At 38.2% G+C, this 19,359-nt stretch overlaps 1 protein-coding gene and 1 pseudogene across 1 annotated transcript; one reads left to right on the forward strand and one right to left on the reverse strand.

Annotated features, from left to right (window-relative positions):
* The first annotated feature begins 6,157 nt into the window (after window positions 1-6,157).
* Window positions 6,158-7,268, forward strand: LOC112183893. Its single transcript, XM_024322210.2, has 5 exons — window positions 6,158-6,228; window positions 6,325-6,435; window positions 6,558-6,627; window positions 6,733-6,831; window positions 6,965-7,268. Exons 1-5 carry the CDS (start codon window positions 6,158-6,160, stop codon window positions 7,061-7,063), a joined length of 450 nt encoding a protein of 149 aa, XP_024177978.1. The 3' UTR covers window positions 7,064-7,268.
* Window positions 7,269-17,936: 10,668 nt separating this feature from the next.
* LOC112185894 lies at window positions 17,937-18,357 on the reverse strand (annotated as a pseudogene).
* Between the last annotated feature and the right edge of the window lie 1,002 nt (window positions 18,358-19,359).

The following is a 19,359-nucleotide window of genomic DNA, read 5'->3' on the forward strand; positions in this document are numbered from 1 at the left end:
TCAGGTATCATTTTGACAGTCTTCACAGTGTCCGGACACTGTTGGTGCATTTTTCCCAAGTTTGTTTGTTGCTGCAGGTCATGTAATATTTGAACAAAACCTAGCCTATAAAACTACAAATATTGCAATGTGATTGGGAGAAGGTGATTGAGTGAATATTTTGTGAAACTAATTACATTTTACTTCATGACCTATGATGGCGTTTTTAATTTCATATATGCATGGGAGGTGATATTCGAATAACGTTAGATAAACAACCTTTCCGGGTGACTTGATGCATATACTCTCACAAGCGTACGAATCGTGTCAAGTAAGGGAAGTATTTGGACCTTAGTTTATCGTACCTCAGGGATTAGGTGTTGGACCTAACCAAAATAACTGGCAGTAGGATACTAAAAGCACACAAGACAAATATAAAGTAAAATAAAAACTATAAACAATCAAGGCACCAAGCCTTGGCAATGCTTGACTTAGCTCACACCAAGCCTATTCAAAGCCACTAACTTGTAGCCTCAAGATGGGTATACACAAATGAGTCAATTGATTTAATGTTTGAGAGTTGATTTGAACTTAACAAAAAGTAATAAAATGCAAAGCGATTAATAAAAATGCAAGGAAATTAAACTAGAAAAGTGTGAACAATATAATGAGAATGCCGGGTGCTAGGGAGGTTCCTTCACTCAAATCTTGTGCGTCGGAAGCTAGTCTAATGTAGATGCAAATTTCATACTTTGGCTGTAGTTGTATCCAAGGCGGTTCAAGGCTCAAGGACCGAAATTCCCTTTCATGGTATTCTTACTCTGGTTCAAGGGTCGTAGGAACTCACTTGGCATGAATTAAAGCCGGTTCAAGGGTCTCTAATTCACATCAAGAGGCCTAAAGATCGAGGAATTAGACTACTAAGCGACCCGCCCGTACATTCACGCAACGGGTGTAAATCACCATGCTTATAACCCCTCGAATACTAAATTGAAGGTTTCTAGCTTAGGAATTAAAGGAGCTCAAGCCTCTAACTCCGTCCTAGATATGCTCAAAATACACACCCTAGAGTTGATTAGGCTCCTAGATATGAATTTTAACCCAACACAAATAGATATAAGGATCTATCATATGAAAATTGCTTCATTACATTAAAATAAGCATCTTGTACACAAGATTTGAACTAGGGCACACAACCCTAGCCCTCAACAACAAAACTACTCACTACCCATGTCACACCCCACATCCGATTTACCCCTTTTACTGAGTTACACGAATTACTGTATGTTTTACCATTCGCGGTTATAGTTTTATCTTTTAGGGGGGTGGCTAGAAGTTGATTTTTTATGGGTTAACAATTTGAGAAAATTTCCTTCACGTAAGTTGTAGGGGACGTTAAACCGAGTCCGTGGACATGTGGTACACTTAAATCGGAGTTCGTATCTGAAAGTTATAGTTTAAAATGTGAAAGTTACTGTTCATGGTAATAAAAATATATATATGGAAAGTTACCACTGTAGGTTTCCATTTTCGGAAACCCACGGTAACTCTCCCTCTCTTCTCCCCCGACTCCTTCCTCTTCGGCCCGAGTTTGTTCTCCTTCGATTTCTTCCTCCTCCGGCCGACCCACGACGAAATCCGGCTATCCCCAAGCTCGTCTCCTCCCCCTTGACGCATCTGTGGTGGTATTTTGTGAAGATTTGGCCGGAGGAGCTAGATTTTGAGCTGGGAAGGTAACTGTAGAAGTTCGTGATTTTTGCCTATTTCCGGCGGTTCCGGCCATCTCCGGTCACCAAACCGGCGTCGAAGGTCGGGTCTTGCATTCTGATAGGAGCATTTTAATGCGACTTTTTAACTGCATTTCCCTACATTTTCTGCGTTATTTCCTTAATAAAACTCTGTTTAGGAAAGTTTCCATTCTTCGATTGGGAAAGTTCCTATTTGTAGAAAGTTTCTATTTTTGTAGTTTCTATTTTTCATTTTTGGAAAGTTTCCATTTTCAGTTTAGGAAAGTTGCCATTTTTCATTTTAGGAAAGTTTCTATTTTTCTTACTAGTTTCTATTTTCAGGACCTCGGAGCTAAAAAGTGGAAATGAACTCACAAATGGAAAGAGGAGCTCACCAATGTTGGAAGGAGACAAAATGAGATACAAAGGGCTGCATAAATAAGCTGAAAAGAAGAAATGAAGTTTTCCTGGTTCAACCAGGAAATCCTGTTTCAACCAGGAAACCTTGTCCAGAAGAGGAAACCCTGCCAAAACAAGACTCTTGAGTCAACCAAGAAAGGAAAGCAGAAAAATGAAGTGTCATGGCATTGAAAGAAGCTTCTTGAAGACATTAGAAGATGACATGGCTTGAAGGTGACGCACAAAGGCCCAAGAACTCTCAAGAGGTTATGGATTTCGGCAAATGGATAAAGGCCCATGGAAATTAGGGTTTGTGACACATGAGAGATATTTTTGGAGAATATATATGTGTTTGCCGTAAAATACAAAGAGGAAAAGGAGGAGGCAACATGAAAATCTGAAAATATAATTGAAGATTTTGATTGGAGTAATTCAAGGGAGATTTTTAAGGGCAAAGAGATATTCTTGGAAGATTTAAATGTGATTTTTGGCCGAAAATGGTGAAGCAAATCAGCATTTATTTATGGAATTTCGGCAATTACTTTCCCAAGGATATTTGTGGCCGAAATTGGTGAAGCAAATCAGAATTTATTTATGGAATTTCGGCAATTACTCTCTCCTAAGATATTCTTGGCCGAAATTAATGAAGAAAATCAGAAAATCCTTATATAATTTCGGCAAGGATATATATTAAAGGAATTTAGGGAATTAATTTGGAGAGTTTTGATTGGTTAGATGACACACCAAGGCTTACTTGGCATTCTACGATTGGTTGGACCACATCACAAGGCTTACTTGGCATCATACCATTGGTTGAAGTGATGTGGAAATTTCTGATTGCTTGGAGAACCCTAGTCGTGCCCCTATATATTCTCCCCTTTTCTCAACGTCAGGGGTTCCTCTCCCCCATACAATTTACACTTTAGAAAAAAAATCAGAAAATCTTCTTAGCATAGCCGTGAGTTTCTCCATCCTCTAGTCATCTCCACGAGTTCAAGCAAGGCCAAGGGAGAAGAAGCATAGCCGTGAGCATCCATCATCCATCTCCAACCTTGAAGCTTGCTTTCGAGATTCAAGAGACCACCACATCAATCGTTCATCACCATCCCCATCTCACGGTGTAATCCGATTCTCCTTTATAACCTTTGCTTTGAATTTCGTTGGTTATGAACTAGTTGACATATGTGTTTGAACAAATATTAATTTCTGGAATTTTTATGATTAATTGAGAATTTTCAGATTCATATTATTGTGATTCGAGAGTTGCTTATGTGGGTTTGTTTAATTAAATTTGCGTTATAGATAACTTTTGTATTTTAATCTTATGTGGTTGCAAACACTTAGGGTTTCGATATAATTGGTGCTAGGTTTAAGAACATGAAATCGACTTTTCGTTTTGTGTAAACTTGAATCAAAGTAGTAAAGGTTTTGTACAACGATCGAATTTAATTAACGAGGATTGCAATTAGGTGGACTTTTCCATACTAAGTTGTACACTTGAGTTGATAGCGTTTCTCTATGTGTAATGCGTTAAACATGACATGATTGACTAGCTTTCTAGGGTTTGATTGCATGTTTGATAGGATTAATCTAGGTGCTTTCGCTTAGGTTAATTAGCATTGAAAAGTAAAAAATGGGAATTCATTTGCTTTCGAATGTTTCACATGATCAACTCCTTTCTCATGACTTAGATGAACAATATTAGGGTTTGAGTCAATTTTAATCATATGTTTCGATTTTGATCTTTGTTCTCTCATTCCATTCGTATTTTTATGTTTTTACATTTTATTTGTTTTCTTTGCTTAATTTATTTTCGAAAACCCAAAAACAAAATCTCCCCCCTTTTCGTAAATAATGTTTATACTCACTACTAGAAAAATTGAATCAGACGACGCCACTCAGACGACATACTAGAGTTTTCCGTCGTGTGATTGATTTTTATTTTTTTAGACGTTGTTTTTAGAAAATCTGTCGTCTGATATGGAATTATGAATCAATTCAGAAGACGTATAAGGACAGAACCGTTGTATGACCCTAAAAAAATTTGAGCGCCAAGTTTGCCACCAAGTTATGTCATGCCAAACTCATCTGAAGCCCTAAATTTTCCCCAACATGTGTCAGTCATACGACGATAAACAAAAAACCTGTCGTCTAATAAATATGTCTGACAGAAAGGAGGGAAATTTCCCTCCTCCATCTTTCTCCAGCTCCTCAAGGCGGGAAGTCCAATTAATAAGAGACGAGGCTTTGATTGTATTCAGACGACGTTCTTACGTAAACCCATTGTGTGATTCCTTGTCCAAATTGATAGGGCCTCACAAATCCGGCTGAAACCCCAACACTTGGAGAAAAAAACATAACAAAAAGAACTAAATAATAGCAAAACGTACCCCTCTTTCGACAGCTAGCCCTTGCTCTATGTTAATTGACTCAACTCACTGTCGACAGATCCAAAAACAAGACCTAGCTAGCTCTCGCCCAGTGGCCTCACTCTCGACACACCTAATCCAAAACCGGAATCCTCTCTATCTCAACATACCCAAAGCCAAACGAAATTCCTCACTCTGTAGCCTAGACCTCACTCTCCCAAACCCTCATTCTTCTCTCTAACCAATCTCATCTCTCTTAGAATGAGATTGAGTCGGTGAACTGAGATTGAGTCGATGAACTGAGATGACGCCAGTTCAGCCTCTCTAGATCTAATCGATTCCCTTGGAACGAAGCACTGTTAGCCTCTCCGACTGGTTCTCGTCGCACCCAGGGGCAAGTGGAGACCAAATTGTTTCTTTTTCCCGTCGCACCTAGCTACAAGATCAAATTTCTGGTATGAAATCGTTTCTTTCTGTTGATTCTCTTCGATTCTGTAACTCGGTTTTGCTATTACATCTTGTTTTCACTTGGGTCCTCTCAAGTTACGATATATTGTTGTAATTATCATGCGGTTTTCTGGAATAGAGAAGGTAATAAATTCAACCCAAGACAGAAAGTCTGGTTTTCTGGAATACCCAGCCAATTGATGATAATAGAATAGAATAGATTCTTTCTGCTGTTTGATTGTGGGTCTATTGTGTGCTTGATTTTGGTTAGATATGATGGATCCTGCTGTTCTTGGTATGAATATTGGGTTATTTCAGCTATTCTGGTCGAATTTACAATGTGAATTGGTTTTTGATGTTGGGATACATTACTTTAACCATGGATCTTAATTACTTTTGTGAATCTAGTAGCTTTCTGTAAGCATATAGTTCATATTTTCTGGAGGATTTGTGCAGATTTTCTATTATGTTTTGCTCCGTAAAAATACTTCTCAATTCAAAATTTATAAAAGAAAATATAGGGATTGGTTAGTGATTATCATCTAGTCATGTATGACAATCTTCTTGAGTTTATGCAGTGGAAACCATATTACTGAATCCTGATTCAAAATGCATAGTTTAATTAGGTAATTTACAGTTAAATCAAAATGGAAGCTGAAAAGTGCAATCCTCTATCTCTGTGAAATTGGGTTTTTGGCTTTTAGCTTATATTCAAAATGAACTCTTTATTACAGATTGAACTTTTGAAAACCAGAATCAACATCTACTTGCATTATTGTCAACTAAATTTTCAATGCATGCATAAATAAAAGAACAATGAATTTAAAACAGAAGTAAGACATCTAGTTATCCATTTGAGTATCGAGGATTGTTGATATATAGTTCTTGCATCTTGTCATTGTGGACAAAATGGACAGATTCTTTCAATTTTAAAATTACTTGCCTTGATCTAATATTCAGTTTCAGAATTTAGAGCACATACTAGTGTTGTGGGTTTGCTCAACAATTAGTAATCGTAAGAATTGTATACTCATCAGGAATCGATGAGATGAACTCATGAGCATAAAATACCTTTACATGTACAGCCCATTCTATATCTTCGTAACCATATCTTATTGTTGACTTGATGTTAATGTGAAATATATTTGGTTCGAGACGTAAAAATTTTATTGTCAACTCAAGAAAGTTTTGCTCATGAGAGGGAAAGTAGCAATATATATTAATTAGTGCCTTACAATGCATCGTATAAAAGATCGCCTCATAAGTGCTTCTCCAAACCAGATTTTCTTAGTGCCTTACAATGCATCGTATGTATATGCTTAAACCAAAGCTTTATTATTCATATATTTGCCGCTTTTACATGCACATGGTTATTTTCCTAAAATGATTTTAATGAACTGTAGTGCTCATTGGGTATTAACTGTGATCGATCCGGACAATGACATTGTCTATTTCATGGATCCATTAAAAAGACGCCTTGGAGGTAACGGAGAATGGAAAGATATTGTTGACACGTAAGTTGCTCAAAACTTACTTGTTCACTGGAAGTTTGTTCAACTATGCTGGTCCTTTCTATTGTTGGTCACCTTATACATTAATTGTTGGTCTTTTCTAATGTTGATCTGCTTATATATAGTGCCATATCAATGTTTAGAGCGGACCGCAACAAGAAAGGACGAGGTTTTCCTCAATGGAAGAACATGGCAGTATGTGTTTGATATATTCATTTACTTTTGAATAATACTTCAGTCAATAATGAGTAATATATGTATATGTTGTTAATTGATGGTGCACGTTGTGTATTTTTGAAGGGTATTCCATCACAGCCAAATGACAAACAGTGTGGCTATTTTGTGATGAGATATATGAGGGACATCATACATGATACAAACTTGGGTTTTGCAGAAAAGGTAACTGAAGCTTTTCATTTTGAAATAACAAAGTCTAAAGGTTGCTGTTAGTTTTCAAAGGAGTTCATACTATAGTTTCAGTTTATCAAATGGCATGGCATGAGTTTAATTTGTGATTTTTAAACTATTACAGTGGGGTAGGAGAGCTAACCATGTTTATAGTCAAGTGGAAATTGATGAAGTCCGTAATGAGCTCGCAAGTTATGTGTTGAAGAACATCCTGAAGTTGTAAAGTCTGCAGTTGCTCATGGCCTACGCCCTCTAATGTGAAATAGGCAAGAAATGTGTTTTTGTGGTCTGAAGTGATGATTTAAAGTACATTTCTTCACTTATTTTGCCATTGGAGTAGCATATATAGATGTGCTCCTTATTTTGCTATTGGAGTAGCATATACAGATGTGCTCCTTATTTTGCTATTGGAGTAGCATATACCGATACGCTCCTTATTTTGCATTGTGTAATCCATTTAGGTACAATCATGTGGGTTATAACAATATTAGATTGATCTATATATACATTAATCTAATTACTGTTCATTTGGTAATTACTGATTTTGGGACTGTCGTGTGAAAGCCTACATCTAGCTAATTTTCTATTATCTGAGTTCAAAACAGACAATGGATGCTTACAAGCAAAAAGAGTGGTGTGAGTAAAAGTCCGACAACGCGCACAAAAATAAACAACCGTCGTCTGAAAACAAAACAGACAATGGATGCTTACAAGCAAAAAGAGTGGTGTGAATGAAAGTCCCACAACGCGCACAAAAATAAACAACCGTCGTCTGAATTCAAAACAGACAATGGATGCTTACAAGCAAAAAGAGTGGTGTGAATGAAAGTCCCACAACGCGCACAAAAATAAACAACCGTCGTCTGAATTCAAAACAGATAACAGCTGCCTTGTAAAGAGCGTTGTGTGACTTAAACTCACACAACGGCCACAAAATAAAGTGACGTGTAATTTGCAATCACACAACAGCTGCTAAGGGTACCCGTTGTCTGAATAATAGTCACACAACAGCTAATGCTGTCGACAGGCTGCCCACATGCTGTCGACATGCTGCCGGCATGCTGCCGAGCCCTTCACACGACGGTTCCCTACAATCGATCTTCATCAGACGGCGCCTCGATAGACGACGCTTTACCGCCATATCAGACGACGGTTTTTAGCCGTCGTCTGATTCAATTTTTGTAGTAGTGACTTGTGAATATCTTTGTGAATATTATACTTTGTTTTAATTTTAATTGTTTAATTGTTTGACAATGACAGGTGTACCCTCAATCCCCGGAATAGAACGATCCCTATTTATTACGTACTACTAATGACATTTCAGGGTTAAATTATGCGCTTGCTATCGAGCGCATCACATTCCAATTTGCAGTGTGGAGGTCGAATCGATCAAACCCGATCCTAGGGTTCTTGAATTTTTCTGGAAATTTTTCACCGGCTAAATTGGAGCTCTTCCAGGTAAAATTGGAACTTGTTGTAGTTGAGAAAGAGATTGGGTCTGTTGAGTAGGTGGTGCTGCCAAAATTTGGTGGCCATTAGTGGTGGTTGCCGGTGGCGCGTGGTGGCGCGTAGAGCTGAGTTTTAATTACTGTTTTGGCTCCATAAATCCCTTAACAATTGTAGAATTTTATACATGAAGTTTGGTGGAAATTGGAGGAATTACGAATTGAGTATAAATGGATAATTATCGATTTACGTGAATTCGATCGCCGAAATTCTTTTGAATTCACTTTAGAATTTATATATATCGATGAATGAATATTGTTGGAGTATTGTGGACGGTTTTGATGTGAATTAAGGAGTTGGTTTTTGAAGAGGGGGCGTTATGAATTTCAATTTCTAATTGTCGTAAAGTTAATTTCCGTCCTGTAAATATATTTTTACGAGTGCTATTCGTATAGGACGAGAGGAGTCTTCGTACGAGGAAAATACCGAGCGACGTCAGGATTGACTATATACTGTGAGTGGACTTTTATTTTCAAAGTATGATGCATGCATTTATTGATTTGTTTCCGAAGTTGATTATGATTTATAATCTTATTTGACGAATTATATATTTCCGAGGTGATTTCTGGAATTATACTTTTAATTATATTCTATTTCGATTTGAGACTTTTAAAGGATTTTCGAAATGAGATTTGGATGGAGTTATATTCCTTATTTATTTATCGACTTCGGTTTTGGCATTGGGAATGCCTTGATGATGATTTTGAAATTGGTTTTGTTTCGGTTTACGGAAAACATGTTTATTATTATTTCTTCCTATTCATTTTAAACTCGAGATTATCTTGGCGTGTGGGACACGTCATTGGAAATTCTTTTATGAGAGATGGGGAAGCCTTATGTTTTATGGATTTATGAGGTTTTCGGATTTTCTTTTGCCATACTTTGGGTGACTTATCATTGCTAGCTTTGATCTTCTGCCTTTGTGGCGAAGTGATGGGATCATCGAAGCCCTCCGCCTTTGTGGCGCTGGTTACTGTCTCTGTGACAGTAATTCTGAAGCCCAGTATCCTATCGCTACACATAGTGGCGTAAGGGTATATTACGGGAGTAATGAGAGTACTTTAGCCTGGGGGGCTTTCACCCGAGCCTGGGAGGCTCACTCGTATGGCTATCGTCTTCCCCTACTCATTATACTTGATACACTAGTATTATTTTTGGGATTAAGTTGGTTGAATGATGGGAGCAGGGTGGCTCCAGGAGTTGTGGTTGGATTATTAGAAGTGAAATTTGTTTTCCACAGGTTTTTGGGTTGTCCATTTTTAAGGGAGGTTATGCCGAAATTTTTGGTAAACCTTGACAGGACCCGCCCCGGATTTCACCCCGAAATCCGGAGTGGTCCTGCGGGGCCCACCTTAGTAATAACTCTACCGAGAACTGGTCGAGTCACCCCTAAAGTGGACTACCCAAAACAGTAACCCACAATAGATCAGAGCCAAACAAAGAAATGCGGAAGCTATTCGTCAACTATGCCTCGAACCACGTACGCCCGATCTCAACTAATAACGCCTGCAAACTGGGCATTAGAAACCGAAAAGCCCAGGGGAAAGTAGACGAAAAACGTTAGCGTGAGTGGACAAAAATAAATAAATTAAAAGGAAAAAGATTTCATATTTTCCCACATTTATTTCTTTAAAAAAAAAATTCCCGATGCATGCAACATTTATAAAACGTAAGTCTTTAAAACTCGGAGTCTCGTGAAAACATACCAGTCCCCGCTGGCTAAAAGAATCGGACTAGCCCCGCTAGTCAAGTAACAAATAGTAGGATATGGGGAAGGGATGTCACCATACGGGTAAAGGAGCCCCTTAGGCTCAACCTACCCTCGACTACCACTCACACATAGATTGTGTGAGGAGGAGAACTAATAACCTCGACTTCCACTCACACATAGATTGTGTGAGGAGGAGAACATTACCTTGACTGCCACCCACGTAAGGAGGAGAATACGTCACCTCTACTGCCACTTACCAACACAAAGTAAGTGAGGAGGAGAATAAGCTACCTCAACTGCCACTCACCAACACAAAGTCGGTGAGGAGGAGCCTAACCACATGACCCGCGTATGGTGAGGAGAAACCATCGAAAACCAGTAAATCTGTAAATCCATAAGCTTCTCCAAAATCTCTCAAGATAAAAACCAAAAAATCCGAAAGGCTTTCCCAATATCTCACGAGAAAACAAATAAGTATATTCCAATGACGTGACCCCGCACGCCAAATTCTCTCAAATTCAGAATCAAACCCGGAAATTAGTATGAGCACAAATTCCTTCGGAAAAATCTCATTTCCAATAATATTCCAGAATATCTCAAAATTGACTACTAGATATAAAATGTAATCCAAAAATCATCTCGGTAAAATAAGTCGTCGAAAAAAAATCACGTAAATCATATTTCCAAATAATAATCATATATTCCAAAACCAATTCCGAAAGTCATACCGAGATAAATCATAATTAAATTCCAAAAATCAATTCATATGCTCGGAAAGTGATAGGTTAATTAAATAGAACGTACTTTAGTAAATAAATGCATGCATCACTTATTTAAAAAACAAAAGTCCACTCACAGTACTATTGGGCGACCACGCAAACGAGTTCCTTCATCTAGCCGTAGCTCGCAACATTGCCCTATACACAATTATATTCCGTAAGCGACAATTCGACAATTTAATACCAATTCCATAATCAAAACCTCACAAATCAACTCTCCACTTGTTCTCGGATTCAACCCAAAGTATACCACTAATACCAATTCATTATCTTAAAGGTTCTAAGTCCGAACCAAGAGATATCCGACGGTCGGATTCTCATAATTCATTAATCGAAACCCTAAACTTCGGAATAATTGGAAACAATTCCAAACTCCTCCAAAATTCACCAAACTTCACATACAAGCTCTACAACATATACAAATTAATGGGCTAAAAACTGAAATTAAAACACTGCCCTATATGCCTCCACGCGCCACCAACAGTGGCGGCGCGTGGGGCCCACGCGCTGGCGGCAACCACCACCAATGGCCACCAAAATTTGGCAGCACCATCTACTCAACAAACCCAACCTCTTTCTCAACTACAACAAATTCCAATTTTACCTGGAAGAGCTCCAATTTGGCAGTGAAAAATTTCCAGAAAACTCCAAGAACCCTAGAAATTGCAAATCGTTAATTCGACCTCTACACTGCAAATTGAAATGAAAGACCTTAGGGGAAATGATCTATGTCAAAAACCGAACCTTCGACGCCGGTTTGGTGGCCGGAGACGGCCGGAATTGCCGGAAATCGACAAAACTCCTAACCTGCTACAGTAACCGTAAGCTTCTCGGCGTCGAAACTGCATTTTCCGGTCGATTCACGGCGACCCACCACCACTAGCGAGTCCGGAAGGAGGAGACGAAGCTAGGGGTGGTCGCGGTTCATCCCCAGGTGGCCGAAAACGGAGGCTAGCCGGAGCTGCAGAGTAAGGAGAGAACCGGGGAAGAAGAGAGAGAAAATCGCGCGGAGAGAGAGAGAGTGAGAAAAATTTAACCCCAACAGTAACTTTTTTAAATTTATACTACTTACCATGAACAGTAACTTTAGTATTTCGCTTATAACTTGCGCATACGAGCTCCGATTTTTACGTACCACATATCCACGCGCTCGGTTTAACGTCCCCTACAACTTTCATGAAGAACATTTTCTCAAATTTTGACCCGAATAAAAAGTCAACTTTTAGGGCCACTAAAAGTACGGAAACGAAAGTAAAAGTGAAAATAGTTGTCGTTTACCGTCCAAATGACTAGTAAACCGGTGGATTCAGGTTCGGGACGTTACAAACCTTCTTTAAAAGTGGGTCCCGCAGGGCCACTTCGGATTCCAGGGTGGAATCCGGGGTGTCAACCCATCACCAAACTAACATCAAAATACATAATTTAAAGAGAAACAAAGTGAAGAGAAGTAGGAATAACAAGAACAAGCCACAAATTGCTATAAAACAATTATAGCGAGCCTTGATTTATGGATCCCTACTTTTACCCAAACTTGATAGTGATGAATCTCTTAATGCTTGGGCTTCCCCTTTGAATCTTGTGAAATTGATGAGAAGGAGGAATTTTGGTGAGGTAGATCTTGGTGAGGTGAAGAAAAGATGAGAATGAGGAATTTTGGTGAGGTAGATCTTGAAGATGAGGAGGAGGAATTTTAGTGAGGTGGATCTTGATGAGGTGAAGAAAAGATGAGAAGGAGGAATTTTGGTGAGGTGGATCTTGAAGATGAGAATGATGAATTTTGGTGAGGTGGATCTTGGTGAGGTGAAGAAAAGATGAGAAGAAGGAATTTTGGTGAGATGGATCTTAGTGAGGTGAAGAAAAGATGAGAAGGAGGAAAAGATGAGATATGGGGTGGGTGGGTTCGGTGTTAGAGAGAAAAGAGGATGGAGTAGGTGGTGCGGTGTTGTTCGGTGTCTAGGGATGAGAGAATGATGATGGGTTTTCTAATTGATTATCCCTTCCTATCCTCGGTGTGGTTGAGAGAGAATGGAAAGAGGATAAGAAAATGGTTGAGGTGGCAGCATTTGAGTGGCCAAGGAGAGAAAATAAGGTGATTTTTTTTTTGAAGGGGGAAAGTTTTATTGCCAAAGAGCCTTAGCTCTGATGGGAACAATCGGATATTAGGAGATCAGAAAATAAGGTGATGGTGGGTAAAGAAAGAAAGAAACGCTGCTGTTTCTTCTTGTATAATTAGACTCCAATGTTTAATTGTATCTCTGCCATATGTCAAATGAATAATTAAGCAATGGGTGCCCATCATTCCTTGCACATGCTGCACGTTTTGTTTTGCGCTTAATTAACCAATTAAGCTTAATTGCTCAATTAAGATTTCCACAATTTCGTCATTTTGCTAAAAATTCTGAATTGCTCCATTTCGCGTCATTTTCTAACGATTTCTGTAACTCAGCTTGTTTTCTACAATATAAATAAAAATATATTAATTAAATAATAATTACTTTGGAGATTAGCTTAATTCTAGTGTTTAGAACATAATTACGAGCATAAAAATGCGTGTAATCATTGGGTACCACATGCATCCTACCTTATGTGGCAGCTGATGTACACAGTTATGTCATTTAATGAAATTCTGTGATATGTTAGACTTTCTGCCATATCAGCTGCCACATAAGGTAAGATGCATGTAGTACTCCAAAATGTGCATTACTAGTGATATTCCAACATTTTTTTGTATTAGAAATTACTAATCAATAATCACACACCCTCTTATGTGTTAATTAAAACACAAAAGGATGTGTGATTAGTATTTTTAAAGGTGAATACCATCTCCCTTCAAAATTTGATATTTTCAAAATTTTCACACCAACATTTCAAAATTTTATATTAAATATTTCATCCTTGGGGTTAAAATTTATGTAACAAAAATCTATTATCTGCTTATGTGACAGTTAACTAAGAATGTAGCAGTTTATTGTACAAGGACCAGTTTCTTTTATTAGTATACCATTTCCATATAATCGTAGAGCTAGCTCGAGATTAGGTCTAGCTAGTCTAATAATGTATGGAGCAAATGTACCTGTACAGCTAAGTAGATTACTTAATGTACCGTCAAATCTATCATATGCAAACTTTGGCCGCTATGATGGAATAGAATAGGTTGGAACGTTTGTATTTTTTATTTGGGTTGGAGTTCTCTCCCCCCTCCTCTCGAGTGAAGCTGTAAGAGCAACAAGTAACTAAACGGACGAGGGCCCTTCTAGTGCAAAGAAAAACAGGGCCCAAATCAAACAAAAGAGGCCCAAAAAATGCAGGAGATGAGAGCGCTGTGGATTCTAAAATTACATTTTGACCAAGGTGATGGACTTGCCCGCAACATTATATAATATGATGATCGATTGTACATAAGCTCATCAACATATGATTTGCTCAGACGAATATCTAATTGATTAAGATACTAGTGAGAGCGTGAGGCAGTGAAGCATGAAACTTCTTATTAATATAGCTAAAATTTTCCTGAATAGGATTGATCTTTCAAAAGGTAGTGACTTTCCACTGCATTGTTAGTATTTCACTATCCCCAGATAGTAACTATCCACAAAACTATATAATTCTTGAAGTTTTCGTAGCTATTTCTGTAATTTTGGGTTCAAACAATTTCTATAATCACACAACCATATTTAGGACATTGACTTCCGTTCTTTCAAAAATTCTTTGACTTCATGTACTTCGACTTCAGAGATAATGTTTTCATCTGTAGCAGCCTAGTAGGGAATCAGAGTAAGCCAAACAGATGGTACATTTAGAACTTCCAGGTGTAGAAGTGTCATGGGAAGTGTCTTAGGATCATGAAACGTTTCTAGTTATTTAGTGGACTTATGAGTTAGGACAAAGATATGGTGAAGAATGTTTGAGCTATTCAGGGTGAACTCTGGTTCTCTAGTTGAGAGTTGAGACGTTCTTTTGCAGGCCAGTCGTTACCGGAAGTAGCTTTCCATATTAGGAATTAAGTTGATGTAGATGTATCTCACATAAATACTTAAATAGACTATAAAACTGTGTGAGATTCAGGTGGCGTGGTTCCAATTAATGTCTGCATCAAATCATTTTCTCATTTCTGTGATTCTCTTTACCTGACTTGTTTCACTTACTATAGACACAAGTGACTGTATTCGACTATTCGTTGATATATAAAGTCAGTGTTTTGTGTTACTTCCAAGAAGATACAGATTTCCAACCTGTGACAACTCCTTCTATTTCTGTGTGTCAATCCACCACCTACCAATGGAGATCTTTTTGATTAGCTTACTTCAGCTATCACTTTTGCTTTTCTATGTTTTCCTTCCCTTTGTTTGTTCAATTTCTTTTGATATATCTGGCTTTGAGGTTGATACACTTAACACACCGTACCGTGGAGATGCAACAGCCTTAACGGGGCTGTCGAGTTCAACATAGTTAATTATTCATACCGTATTGGTCAGGTCACCTATGGTGAGAGGGTGCTGATATGGGACTCTGCTACAGGAGAACTCACAGATTTCACTACTGGCTTCTCCTTCACCATTGACCTCTTAAACCATATATAATGTCTCTCTCTCTGTATGGACATGGTCTTGTATTCTTCCTCTCCCCAGTTGGATATGAAATCCCATTAAATTCAGGTGCTGGCTTTTTAGGCCTATTTAATACCACCACCAATGATTCTACCATGAATCAAAATGTATGATTCTACCATGAATCAAAATGTTCTTGTCGAGTTTGATTCTTGTATAAATAGTGACCGGGACCCCAATTAAATTATAGACGTTGGGATCAACATAAATTTACTTTCTTCTCACTACAATAGAAAATGTCATCGTCGACAACTCAAAGTTGTCGTAAAAAGTCTAAATTTCTCGCTAAATTAAAAATGCGACGACTTTGGGTTGTCGCCTTATGTGTTTTACTGATTGTCAAAAGCAACGAAATTACACAGTTGTGGCTTTTTCAATATGTGACGCAATTGGTTCCTCGCATATCACAAATTGCGAGACACATATGTGTGTTACCAAAAACTATATGCGAGACTTTATTTGTTATTATTTTTAATATGCGAGGCTTTGTTTACATCGGATATTCCATATGCGGGGCTCATATGTTTGTCGCATTTTCAATAAGTGATGCATTCGTTCCTCGTGTATGACATCTTGCGAGACCTTTTTTTTTTTTGTTGCAAAAAATAACTGCTAGGTTTCAGTTTGTTGCATATATTAATATGTGACACATATGTATTTGTTGTAGAAAATTATATGCGAGACTTCTTGTATGTCTCCTATAATTTCGTCGAGGAACTAATTGCGTCGCATATTGAAAAAAAGACAACCGTATAATTTTGTCGCTTTTGACAATCAGTAAAACACATTAGGCAACAACTGGTTGTGATAATCCAAGTCGTCGCATTTTCAATTTAAGCGAGAAAACTAGCCATTCCTAAAGGTACCAAATGACGAGGAATTTTTCTTTTGTCGTTTTTGATTCTCTAATCTATAGCAAGAAAATTCATTTTCATAGCATTTCATAGATATTAAAGATGAGCTGACAAAATAAGAATATATTAACCCAAAATATTCTTTACAATCAATAACAATTCAAAATTGTTAGATAAGTAATAATTCAAAATAGTCTAGAGATCCTTGTGTACTAAATCCAACATACTAGTAGGCAATTATTGGTTGTTGGTTTGCTTGAAAGTGTTGCAATGAACTCCTCATCTTTTTGGCATGCTCTTGATCACTTCCCCAAATCTTGGAATATTGGCTACTCGCTCTTGCACTTTGAACTAATCACTGGAGACGCATTTGCCACGTTGAAAGTTCTTTTTAGAGGTTTTGTAGAGGCCAGTGGCACTGCAGGGCAAAACAATGACTCAGTTCTAAGAATTGAGAAGTGCTTGACAATGAATGGATAACTTGGCTTAAAACGAAGAATAGTGCAAACTTACCTCCACTATGATACCAAGTTCTCTTGATAGAGAAGTAATTTGAATGATAGCTTCATTGCATCTACCAACCTAGGATTCACCAGACTCCATTGCAGCCTTGATAGCTTCTGCTTCATGCCTCCATAGTATCAGAACAGCAAGTATGCGAGTTTTCTACCCAAAATTGAAAAAATTATTAAGTAAATAGAAAACATACCAAATTACATGTTGAATTGGCCAAGAAACAATCACCTCAGTTGCCCAGCCAAAGCACTGAAAGTGGACTATGCTACATCAAAAAGCTTCATTTTATTCCGTAGTCCCTGACCAATTGTATCACTAAAGTCACAAGTTCCAAGATAAACAATTTCATATTCACTCTAATTGAAAAGTAGAAATATTGTTACCTACCCTAAGGAGACTCTATATTCACAGTTCAAAGAAATTATAAGGGAGGAGGGTATAACCAAACATAGCTCCCAACAGATACATCTTGAAACATAGAAACTCATGCATTGACATAATCATTAACAACCAACCTTGGAACATAACCAATTATCATAACAAAGCCCAAAAATGTTCAGAACCCTAACCTCCATTTCCAACACACATATCATTGCTCAACAAGATCTCTTTGAGTCCACCCACATGCTTCAGGACCCACACTCACATTACCATCCATGATCACAGGATTCACAGCCACGTGCCCTGCAAACAAGGCTGCGGAAATCATTAAATGTACCATGGCAAAGACTGATGAATTAGAAAACTCCACCACTCTCAAAGCAGACCCTTATAATCATGAGCAGCTTGTAGCAGATTTTGTTCCTTGTAACCAAGAAAGAGGATCAGCTTAATGATTGCATATAAAAACACCCTATAAAATACAATCAATCAATGAATAGTATAATTAAACAATAGAAAGATATAATTAATCGGAAGCAGGAAACTCACCTTTGTTTTTCTTCGCGAAGCTGATGCGCGGAAGGCAGCGGCTAGAAAAATAACCTGGTCCTATGGAACAAGAACGTCGCTAAAATCAAATAGAACATGTCGTTCCTCACGAACATCGCCAGGTTCTTAAAAATTAAACCACTAAACATAAAACCTCATTTCACTACCAAAATCAAGAGAGGCCTCTCACTCATCAATCCACGTTCTGCATGATGTCCCCTGCCGTCAACTTGGTGCCTTTGTCCTTATCGGCGGCAGCTCTGCCCTTGGCCTTGCGGTCCAGCAGCAACTTGCTGTCCTTGTCCAGCCTGAGCTTAGTGATCAAAACCTTGGAGGGGTTGATTCCGATGTCGACCGTGGAGCCATTGACCTTCTCGCGGGTGACCTTACGGTGGTAGACCCGGACGACCTTGCCCTCCTGGCCCTTGTAGGTCCCACGCACGACCTGGACCTCGTCGTCCTTGCTCACCGGCATCTACTGGACGTTGTACTTTTGACCAGAGGTCGGAGGAGAGTGGCGCGCTCATCAAGACTCGGCGGACGCTCGACGATGCCGTGAAGTGGGCCTTGCGGCTCTTGTGGCTGTAGCTCGAGATGCGTGGGTTCCTCTTCATCTTCTCTCTCTTAGGGTTTGCTCTACTATCTCTGCTCTGGTGCCTCTCTCTCCTCTGTGACGGCAAATGAGAGTGTGAAGTTTCGGGCGGCTTTGATGAGGATGCAAAGGGAAGAGGCAGATGTGATTAGGTTTTTATTTTCATTTTTGACTTTTATTTTGGATAGAAACCTGCTCATTTTTATGCATTGCGCCTTTTTTTTTTCTTTTGAATATTTTTCCTCCAAATCCGGTATTTATATATTAAAGCTTTAAAATAATTCTCTCTGCCATTGGATTTACATCCAAGGGTAGTTGAGCATTATTTTCTTGGTCAATAACTGACCAGGTGATCATTTTCATTTAAATTAAGATTAGGTTAGATGAAGTTTAATTTCCGTCCAATGTACAAAAAGAATAATTTAAAATTTTTACACTCTAAAAGTACACCGCCGCCGAGGGGCATTATTTAGCAAATTTCATGAAGAGTAAGCTTGTGACATATGAATTGTAGTCTAACAACTAAGCTAGGATCTTGTTTTTGTAGTATAACTCTTGTCTCATAAAGAAAAAAAAAATCAACAACTATTAATGCACCGATTTGGTATCACTATATAAGGCTATGATCTCTAAGTCAATTTAGAAGTATAGTAATATACAAAAATCTAAGAGATTAAAATAAAAGTGTGCTTAGGGGGAAATGTGCATGCAACTCTTAGAAGATGTGATACGATCGACCTATTTTCTTTGTCTCTTGGTAAGTTGATGTTACGAATTGTCCTTGTTACTTACATAACTCATTTGATTCCCTGCCTAATTGTAGTTAATCTCCATTAGATCTAAATCAAATAGTGAAGACTAAAAATCTAACTGTGCTCACTCGCTCGTTCACCCCTCCTTGTAGTTGAAATTTTGACTTTGCACTTTCTCATTGTCATGAAAATTCATAGAAGCAACACTTTATCTCTCTCTGTTTGATCAACAACAGACTAGTCTCTTTGTACTTGTCTATAAAAAAAAATGA

Source organism: Rosa chinensis, chromosome 2 (genome assembly GCF_002994745.2).
Source record: "Rosa chinensis cultivar Old Blush chromosome 2, RchiOBHm-V2, whole genome shotgun sequence".
NCBI classification, from domain to species: Eukaryota; Viridiplantae; Streptophyta; class Magnoliopsida; order Rosales; family Rosaceae; genus Rosa; species Rosa chinensis.